This window comes from Piliocolobus tephrosceles, chromosome 20 (assembly GCF_002776525.5).
Source record: "Piliocolobus tephrosceles isolate RC106 chromosome 20, ASM277652v3, whole genome shotgun sequence".
NCBI lineage: Eukaryota > Metazoa > Chordata > Mammalia > Primates > Cercopithecidae > Piliocolobus > Piliocolobus tephrosceles.
The window spans coordinates 487,902-496,504 of NC_045453.1; the positions used below are offsets into that span (position 1 = coordinate 487,902).

The following is an 8,603-nucleotide window of genomic DNA, read 5'->3' on the forward strand; positions in this document are numbered from 1 at the left end:
AATAAATAAATAAATAAAATAAAAATACAAAACATTAACTGGGCGTGGTGGCGGCGCCTGTAATCCCAGCTACTTAGGGGACTGAGACAGGAGAATTGCTTGAACCCAGGAGGCAGAGGTTGCACACTGCACACTCCGGCTTAGGCACAATGAGCCTCTGTCTCAAAAAAAGAAAAAAAAGAAAAGAACAGAAAAGAAAAAAGAAGAAGATGCAGTGGCTACACTTGGGGGCAGCAGTTTGTCTGACTTGCCTGGAAGGTCTCCATCTACAGGGAGGGGAGCAGGGAGAAAGAATTTGGGGAGTCCCAGGAGGGTCAGATCACAGAAAAGGCCATTTTGGTGCTCAGTGTCCTGGACCATCCAGAGCCAAAGATTTTGAGCTGGGGAAGGGACAGGCAGACCTGTACTCAGGAAGGTGCCTTGGGCTGGGTGGGGTGGCTGTCCCAGTTGGAGCACAGGCTCTTAAAACCACCCAGACTATATTATCAATATATATATTACCTACTGAGTGCTTGTTTGACTGCAGGCACTGTTCTGAGCACTTGATATGTACTTTATTCTCCCTCGCGGAGTTGGATGGACTGGGAACAAACTCTAGTTCCACTATGCCCAACCATATTTTCCCTGGGGCCAACGTCCCTACCATTTCAATGGAGTGGTCACATCACCTGCCTCCTAGGGTGGCGGGTGTGTGTGGAGCAAGGGTGGGGGCAGAGCTGGGGCAGGTGGTGGAATGCCCGGGAGGTGGGAAGCAGCCATCATTAGGGGGTGGTCTGGAGGTAATGAGGCCAAGGTGAGGTTGGGGTAAAGGATTTTCTTTAAAGAAGAGATATTGACTTATGATTGATCCGTCCCCATGGGAAAGATCCTGTTGAGATGAAGCCTGAAAATGAAATCTTTACCGGAGTAGGGTGTGGAGAAAGCGGGGAGGGCGGAAGCAGCGTGGGCAGGTGGGGGTTCTGTTTTCTCTGGAGGCAGTGGGTGAGCTTCAATCACTGAAGGACAGATGGGAGGTATGTGGGGTCTAGAAGTCTGAGGAAAATATTTCAAGGATCTAGGGTAGGTGGGGGCAAGAGGGTTGACCAGATGCCCAACAAAGGAGGGCAGCAGGCAGGGGAACCTGGGGAGGTTGCTGCATTTCCCTAACTCCAAGTCCCATTCCTCGGCAGTGTCTCCTGACTCCTCCCCTCCTGACCTGTGGATCCTGCTGTCTGCTGCAGGTCCCCTGGGAACCACAAACTCTTCCCCTATTCCCATTCCTCCTCCCTGGCGCTTCCCATACTCACACCTCTCACAACAAAACCATCACCAAGTCTCCTTCCTCTACCCCAAGAGTTTCTGATCTGAACTAAGTCACCATTGCTCCTGTCCCTTCCCTAAGACACACTGAGTGCCTCACTCATAAAGCTGCTCCATTAGCATTTAGGGAGGAAGGCTGGGAGACATCCTGGAGGCAGCAGGAAGAAGCCAAATTCAATGCTCCCTGTAACACCCCCTCTCAGCAGGCTGCTGGCCCCAGGATACATAGAAACCCACTACGGCCCAGATGGGCGGCCAGTGGTGCTGGCCCCCAACCACAAGGTGAGATGCTTCCATGGGCTCTGGGATGCACCCCCAGAGGTACCCCCCACCATTCCTACCCCTACTCCTCCTTGCATTCTTAAGGGGAGGTTGGAGCCAGCCCCTACCACACCCTCCCTCTTGCCCCTCTTGCTCTAGCCCTGGCTGAGATGTGGGGCTGGCCCCTTCCTCCCTAGGAACATTGCTACTACCACGGGCGAGTAAGGGGCTTCCCCAACTCCTGGGTAGTCCTCTGCACCTGCTCTGGGATGAGGTGAGCTCTGGGAGAGGAGGCTGGGCCTGGGATGGGGAAAGAGCTCCCTCACACCCACTCCTACCTCTCTGCACCCCAGTGGCCTGATCACCCTCAGCAGCAATGCCAGCTATTATCTGCGACCCTGGCCACCCCCGGGCTCCAAGGACTTCTCAACCCACAAGATCTTCCGGATGGAGCAGCTGCTCACCTGGAAAGGAGCCTGTGGCCACAGAGATCCTGGGGACATAGCGGGCATGGCCAGCCTTCCTGGGGCTCCCCAGAGCAGGGTCAGGGGCATCCAGGGGATGGGAGTGGGAATGCTGTATCTATAGCTCTCCAAATCAAGAGACAGGAATTCACAGGCCTTAAGTCCCAGTATTTTTATTGGAGTCTGAAGAAACAAGTTCCAGCAAACATGTTAAATTTCTTTCTGGGAGCTGGGGTTGGTGGTCAGGATTCAAGCCCAGCAGCTTCCACTCAGGGACCCCATTTGCCCTTCCGCAGGACAGGCGAGAAGCGCGCAGGACCCGGAGGTACCTGGAACTGTACATTGTGGCAGACCACACCCTGGTGAGGAGCGACCCCAGGGGTTGGTGAGGTCTGTGATGGGGCCAGCTCAGCACCTCAAGCCACCGGGATTTCTGCCTTCCCAGTTCTTGACCCAGCAGCGAAACTTGAACCACACCAAACAGCGTCTCCTGGAAGTCGCCAACTACGTGGACCAGGTTGGGGGCGGGGAGAGAGTGGTGATGCGGGTGGCGGCGGCAGGACAGGCAGGTGCTAGTGGGGTGCGGGGAAGAGAAAGGGCGCCCCCATGAAGGAGCAGCGGCGCGGTGGGGCGCCCTGTCCTGGCTTCAGCTCCGCTTCGCCCTCAGCTTCTCAGGACTCTGGACATTCAGGTGGTGCTGACCGGTCTGGAAGTGTGGACCGAGCGGGACCGCAGCCGCGTCACGCAGGACGCCAACGCCACGCTCTGGGCCTTCCTGCAGTGGCGCCGGAGGCTGTGGGCGCAGCGGCCCCACGACTCGGCGCAGCTGCTCACGTGGGTGCCTCTGACCCGGACTCGGGTCCTGGGCGGGGCGGCCTCACCTCCCGGCCCCGCCCGGTCACTCCGCGCTCCGCCCCCAGGGGCCGCGCCTTCCAGGGCGCCACAGTGGGCCTGGCGCCCGTCGAGGGCATGTGCCGCGCCGAGAGCTCGGGAGGCGTGAGCACGGTGAGCCCCGCGGGCGGGGCGAGGGGAGACACGGTAGGCTCTACGGCCGCAGTGACCGCCCTCCCACGGTCCCCCAGGACCACTCGGAGCTCCCCATTGGCGCCGCAGCCACCATGGCCCATGAGATCGGCCACAGCCTCGGCCTCAGCCACGACCCCGACGGCTGCTGCGTGGAGGCTGCGGCCGAGTCCGGAGGCTGCGTCATGGCTGCGGCCACCGGGTACGCTCGTGGGGGGTCGGGGCTGCCGCGGGGCGGCTAGTCCTGGGGACTTCCTCCGCTGCGTTTCTTTGGTCGTCCCTCAGTTTCCTCTTCTGTAGAATGGGGATAATGATCATAGTGTCCGCTTCAGGGTGGTTTATGAGGCTTAAAGGGAAGAAGCTCAGGCAAAGTGGATTTTCAACGGTATGAAGATAATTTTCTGAGTAACCTGGCGAGGTTACTCCTACACCCGGAGGCGCACCGCCGGGTCGCGATTCCACCTTGGGTCCCGGGCTGCCCACTCTTGGGGCCACACCGTCCTCCATCCCGCTCGCTGTGTGACTTTGCGCGGGTCACTTCCCCTCTCTGGGCTCTGCCTCTAGAGGATTCGAGCCTCCCATCGCTCAGGCGTGTCTGCGCATGTGGCGGCTGTAGCCAAGCCCAGGGGTGGGGATCGGAGAAGCGCGGGGGTTGGGGGACTGTCTCTCCACTTTCAATGCCCTCCCCGTGCCAGTAGGCACCCGTTCCCGCGCGTGTTCAGCGCCTGCAGCCGCCGCCAGCTGCGCGCCTTCTTCCGCAAGGGGGGCGGCGCGTGCCTCTCTAATGCCCCGGACCCCGGACTCCCCGTGCTGCCCGCGCGCTGCGGGAACGGCTTCGTGGAGGCGGGCGAGGAGTGTGACTGCGGCTCTGGCCAGGTTAAGTCGGCTCGCCCCGCCCCCACTCGCCCTCTCGGCCCAGGTCTGGAGCGCTGCGCCCTCATCTGGTCACTTCTTGCCTTTCTGGTCCCAGGAGTGCCGCGACCTCTGCTGCTTTGCTCACAACTGCTCGCTGCGCCCGGGGGCCCAGTGCGCCCACGGGGACTGCTGCGTGCACTGCCTGGTGAGGGCATGAAAGGGTCAGGGTGAGGGTTTCGGGCCGCTTGGGAGCCGGTTTGTTGGCCTTAGTTAATTGGTGCCCTCAGGTTCCCCCGTTGGGTGCTGGCGTGGGTCGGCCTGGCTCCCCCAGCTCTGAGCCACGCTCTCGACATGGACTTCTCACTGCCCACGGCCTCTCTCTGCTCTCCCCACTACCCTTCACCTGCGCAGCTGAAGCCGGCTGGAGCGCTGTGCCGCCAGGCCATGGGCGACTGTGACCTCCCTGAGTTCTGCACGGGCATCTCCTCCCACTGTCCCCCAGACGTTTACCTACTGGACGGCTCACCCTGCGCCAGGGGCAGTGGCTACTGCTGGGATGGCGCATGTCCCACGCTGGAGCAGCAGTGCCAGCAGCTCTGGGGGCCTGGTGAGAGGACACGAGCACCCTTGCACCCTGCTCCCCATCCTCTGGTGGGGCCAGTTTTCTACTGTGGGGAAGATGGGCAGGGGAAACTGAGGCCCGCTGAGCGCCGCCCCTCTCCGAGCTGCCCCCAGCCTAGCCCATTCTTCCTCAGGCTCCCATCCAGCCCCCGAGGCCTGTTTCCAGGTGGTGAACTCTGCGGGAGATGCCCATGGGAACTGCGGCCAGGACAGCAAGGGCCACTTCCTGCCCTGTGCAGGGAGGTAGGGAGTAGAGCTGAGTGGAGGGAGCAGAAGCTGTGGAGTGGGTTTGGGGAAGAGGGGTACTGCAGCTGTCGACTCCTCTCTGCTTCCTCCCCAGGGATGCCCTGTGTGGGAAGCTACAGTGCCAGGGCGGAAAGCCCGGCCTGCTCATACCGCACATGGTGCCAGTAGATTCCACCGTTCACCCAGATGGCCATGAAGTGACCTGTCGGGGAGCGTTGGCCCTCCCTGGTGCCCAGCTGGACCTGCTTGGCCTGGGCATGGTAGAACCAGGCACCCAGTGTGGACCTAGAATGGTGAGCTCTGCCCACCCGACCCTTCCTTGCCACTTGAATTCTGCAGGCCAGTGTCCCACTCACTGCCTGGTGCACCGCCCGTAGGTGTGCCAGAGTAGGCGCTGCGAGAACACCGCCTTCCAGGAGCTGCATCGCTGCCTGACTGCCTGCCACAGCCATGGGGTGAGAGCCTGAGGAGTCAGGGTGACCTTGGGGTTCTAATCCCACGTGACCTTCCTTCCCTTCTCTTTTCTGCAGGTTTGCAATAGCAACCATAACTGCCACTGTGCTCCAGGCTGGGCTCCGCCCTTCTGTGACAACCCAGGCTTTGGTGGCAGCACGGACAGCGGCCCTGTGCAGCCTGAAAGTACACCAGTGGGGGGCATGTGGGCAGGAGCTGGGGTGGTGCACCTGCTCAGGACTCAGCCCCCCCTTTCCCCGATCCCCGCAGACCGTGACACCTTCCTGCTGGCCATGCTCCTCAGTGTCCTGCTGCCTCTGCTCCCAGGGGCTGGCCTGGCCTGGTGTTGCTACCGACTCCCAGGAGCCCATCTGCAGCGATGCAGCTGGGGCTGCAGGAGGGACCCTGCGCGCAGTGGGTAGGCTCCAAGTGCCTGCTTCCTGAGCCTACTCCTGCGGTTCACCTCCTCAGAGTTCTGCTGGGGCTGCAGGAGTTGGAGCAGGCCCTCAGCCTTGCCCCCAGGTGCAGAGAGCAGCCCCAGAGGCTGTGGAAAGAAGTAGCTTTGAACAGGAGGTTCCAGTGGCCTCCTAGTCAAGCAAGGGGGTGGATCCCTGCCCCACCACCAGCACCGCAAGGCGTGGCCCTCTACCTCCCAGTACAGCTCCTCTTCACGTTCCTGCTTCTCCCACCAGCTGAATGCCTCACCCTTGACTTCGCCCTGTTTTCCCCAGCTCAGATTGCAGTCCCTATACCATGCTGCCCGTGGAGGCCTGTCTAGCCTCTGTCTCATGAGTTTTCAGCCCTTTGCCACTTCCTCTGCCCAAATCGCCTCTGTCACCCCCTTGAAGTTCCCAAATGCTGGGCCCAGCACATCTTTTCACTCCATACCACTGGTCAGCCAAGGCGCTGGCTGCCCCTGTGCCAGGGCCCTGCCCTAACCCAGTTCTCTGTGACCTGGGTGGTGGTGGAGGGGGGAATCATATAATACTAAGCATGGCTGTCCTAGGACTCACCCTGCACCAGGGCCCTAGGCAGGGCAGGCACTCTGTGGCCATGTCTGACATAGCCTGGTCTTAGGAGTGCTGCAGGCAAGCCAAGGGAGATGGCAGGATTTGGGCCAGAGATGGGGGCAGAGGGCATAACAGGGGCAGGGCACCACCTGGGCCCCAGGTAGCAGCTAAGAGAACCCCGACACAGTGAGTTGTGATTGAGGGTCTGTGGGCAGAGGAGCAAGGTGGCCAGAGCCTGGTGTGTCAGCATGGAGGGGGTGCTGCAGAGGGCGGCGGCTGCTTCTCATACCCAGGCAGGGGGATTCTTAGGGCAGGGGAGAGTGTTTTGAAGGAGCATCACAGGAAATGACAAGGCCCTGGGACATGGGATGGGGACAGTCAAAGATGGCTTGGAATCATCAAGGGCAGCAGGGTACCCAGGGGCAAGGAGAGCAGACATAGCTGCCGAAGGGGCAGACGTCCAGGGTTCTTTGGAAGCTGAATGATGCCAACATCCAGAGAGTGCCAGGCTGCTGAGTGGTGCCAGAGCCTGGAGGAAATGTTAGGACTAGAGAGAGGAGGTGCCAGCCGAGGGCATGAGGCTCAAGTGGAGCCTGGATCCCAAGGCTTCCCTGAAGAGGGAGCAGGAAGGGAGCTGAGCGGGTGACCTGGAGCAGATGGGTGCCCCCAAGAAACTCAGTAAACGCAGAACTCCCTGGGCTGGACACCATGCTGTGGGGAGGCAATAACCCACTCAGGGTCACTGTGCCAACCTCCTGGACTCATCACATTGCTCAGGCCCAAGGATGGCCCACACAGGGACCACCCCCTGGGCAGCGTTCACCCCGTGGAGTTGGGCCCCACAGCCACTGGACAGCCCTGGGCCCTGGGTGAGTGAGGCACCAGGGGGAGGTGCAGAGGGAAGGGAAGGGAAGGGCTCATGCCTCCTGCCTCCTTCCACATGGGCAGCACCCAGTCACCTTGAGTCCCCTGTGCCCCAACCCAGCCCCAGGGTCTCCTGCTGACCATATTCACAGCATTCACCCTCCACCTTTGCTCCCAGGCCCCGAGAACTCTCATGAGCCCAGCAGCCACCCTGAGAAGCCTGTGGCCCGCAGTCCCGCCTGACCCCCAAGGTAGGCAGGGACCCGGATTCAAAGCCTCCCCCTCTCATCACCCACCCTCCCACCTCTCCCACCCCTCAGCTCGCTGTCCCCTAATCAGGTTTCTGGGCTCAGGTTATTACGGACATGAGTTTATGACCTCTTGGAGAAGCTGTTATCATGGAGACCAGGATGGTGGAAGTCCCTGAGCTGGGGAGGGAGAAGCTGTGGCTCTTCCTGCATCATTGGTCCTCACTGAGTGAGGATGGGCTCCCTGTCACACAGCTTGCAGCCTGGGGCCCCAGTCCTTCGGGGACAATATATCCTCCTCGTTCTCAGCAGATCAAGTCCGGATGCCAAGATCCTGCCTCTGGTGAGAGGTAGCTCCTGAAATGAACAGATTTAAAGACAGGTGGCCACTGACAGCCACTCCAGGAACTTGAACTCCAGGGGCAGAGCTAGTGGATCACTGGACCTCCAGCAGCTTCAGGCAGCTTGGAAGTTTCTTCCCCGAGTGGAGCCCCGACCCACCTACTCCAGGAACCCAGAGCCACATTAGAAGCTCCTGAGGGCAAGGGGACACTGCTGAGCACACTCTCCAGCTCAATAATCCATCAGTCCCAGAAGCAAAGGTCACACAGCCCCTGACCTCCGTCACCAGTGGAGGCTGGGTAGTGCTGGCCACCTGAAAAGGGTTCTGTCCTGGGAGCCTGGTGCGTCTCCTACATGCAATTTCCACAGACACAGCTCTGTGGAGGGCATGACTGCTGGCCAGAAGCTAGAGGTCCTGGGGCCCTATGGTTTCACTGAGTTCCCACTGCCCTGGAGCCTGGCCCCTGCAAACAAACATAATTTTGGGGATCTTCCTTCCTGTTTCTTCCCACCTTGTCTTGTCCCCTGGGTGGTTCCTCAGCCTCCACCCACAATCCCAGTGCTGCACCCGAGGTTCTGGAGCTCAGAGTCTGACAGCCTCTCCCCCATTCTGTGTATGGGAGGGGACAGAGGGAGCCCTTTAAGAAAAGATACCAAAGTAGAAGTCAGAAGAAAGGCACGTTGGCTAAGTGTGGTGGCTCATGCCTATAATCCCAGAACTTTGGGAGGCCGGGGTAGGAGGATCACTAGAGACCAGGAGGACCACACCAGCCGGGGCAACATAGCAAGACCCTGTATCTAAAAAAAAAAATTAACATTAACTGGGCATGGTGGTGTGTACCTGTAGGCCTCGCTGCTCAGGAGGCTGAAGCAGGAGGATCACTTGAGCCTGAGTTGAACACTGCAGTGAGTTCTGA

General features: G+C 60.2%; 1 protein-coding gene across 3 annotated transcripts in view; it reads left to right on the forward strand.

Annotated features, from left to right (window-relative positions):
- Nucleotides 1-8,597, forward strand: part of ADAM33 (ADAM metallopeptidase domain 33) — a 14,485-nt gene extending 5,888 nt beyond the window's left edge. The window contains exons 4-22 of one of the 3 annotated variants that reach the window (XM_023220239.2): nucleotides 1,503-1,581; nucleotides 1,758-1,834; nucleotides 1,914-2,103; nucleotides 2,321-2,386; nucleotides 2,470-2,541; nucleotides 2,692-2,858; nucleotides 2,945-3,029; nucleotides 3,107-3,249; nucleotides 3,746-3,923; nucleotides 4,018-4,107; nucleotides 4,314-4,509; nucleotides 4,658-4,766; nucleotides 4,864-5,062; nucleotides 5,147-5,224; nucleotides 5,300-5,408; nucleotides 5,493-5,640; nucleotides 7,010-7,101; nucleotides 7,275-7,347; nucleotides 7,654-8,597. In XM_023220239.2, coding sequence (XP_023076007.1) covers nucleotides 1,503-1,581; nucleotides 1,758-1,834; nucleotides 1,914-2,103; nucleotides 2,321-2,386; nucleotides 2,470-2,541; nucleotides 2,692-2,858; nucleotides 2,945-3,029; nucleotides 3,107-3,249; nucleotides 3,746-3,923; nucleotides 4,018-4,107; nucleotides 4,314-4,509; nucleotides 4,658-4,766; nucleotides 4,864-5,062; nucleotides 5,147-5,224; nucleotides 5,300-5,408; nucleotides 5,493-5,640; nucleotides 7,010-7,101; nucleotides 7,275-7,339 — 2,143 coding nt within the window. In that variant the 3' untranslated portion in view covers nucleotides 7,340-7,347; nucleotides 7,654-8,597. The remainder of the gene's footprint in view (nucleotides 1-1,502; nucleotides 1,582-1,757; nucleotides 1,835-1,913; nucleotides 2,104-2,320; nucleotides 2,387-2,469; nucleotides 2,542-2,691; nucleotides 2,859-2,944; nucleotides 3,030-3,106; nucleotides 3,250-3,745; nucleotides 3,924-4,017; nucleotides 4,108-4,313; nucleotides 4,510-4,657; nucleotides 4,767-4,863; nucleotides 5,063-5,146; nucleotides 5,225-5,299; nucleotides 5,409-5,492; nucleotides 5,641-7,009; nucleotides 7,102-7,274; nucleotides 7,348-7,653) is intronic. The other 2 variants (XM_023220238.2, XM_023220240.2) reach the window with 2 other exon arrangements.
- The last annotated feature ends 6 nt before the right edge of the window (nucleotides 8,598-8,603 follow it).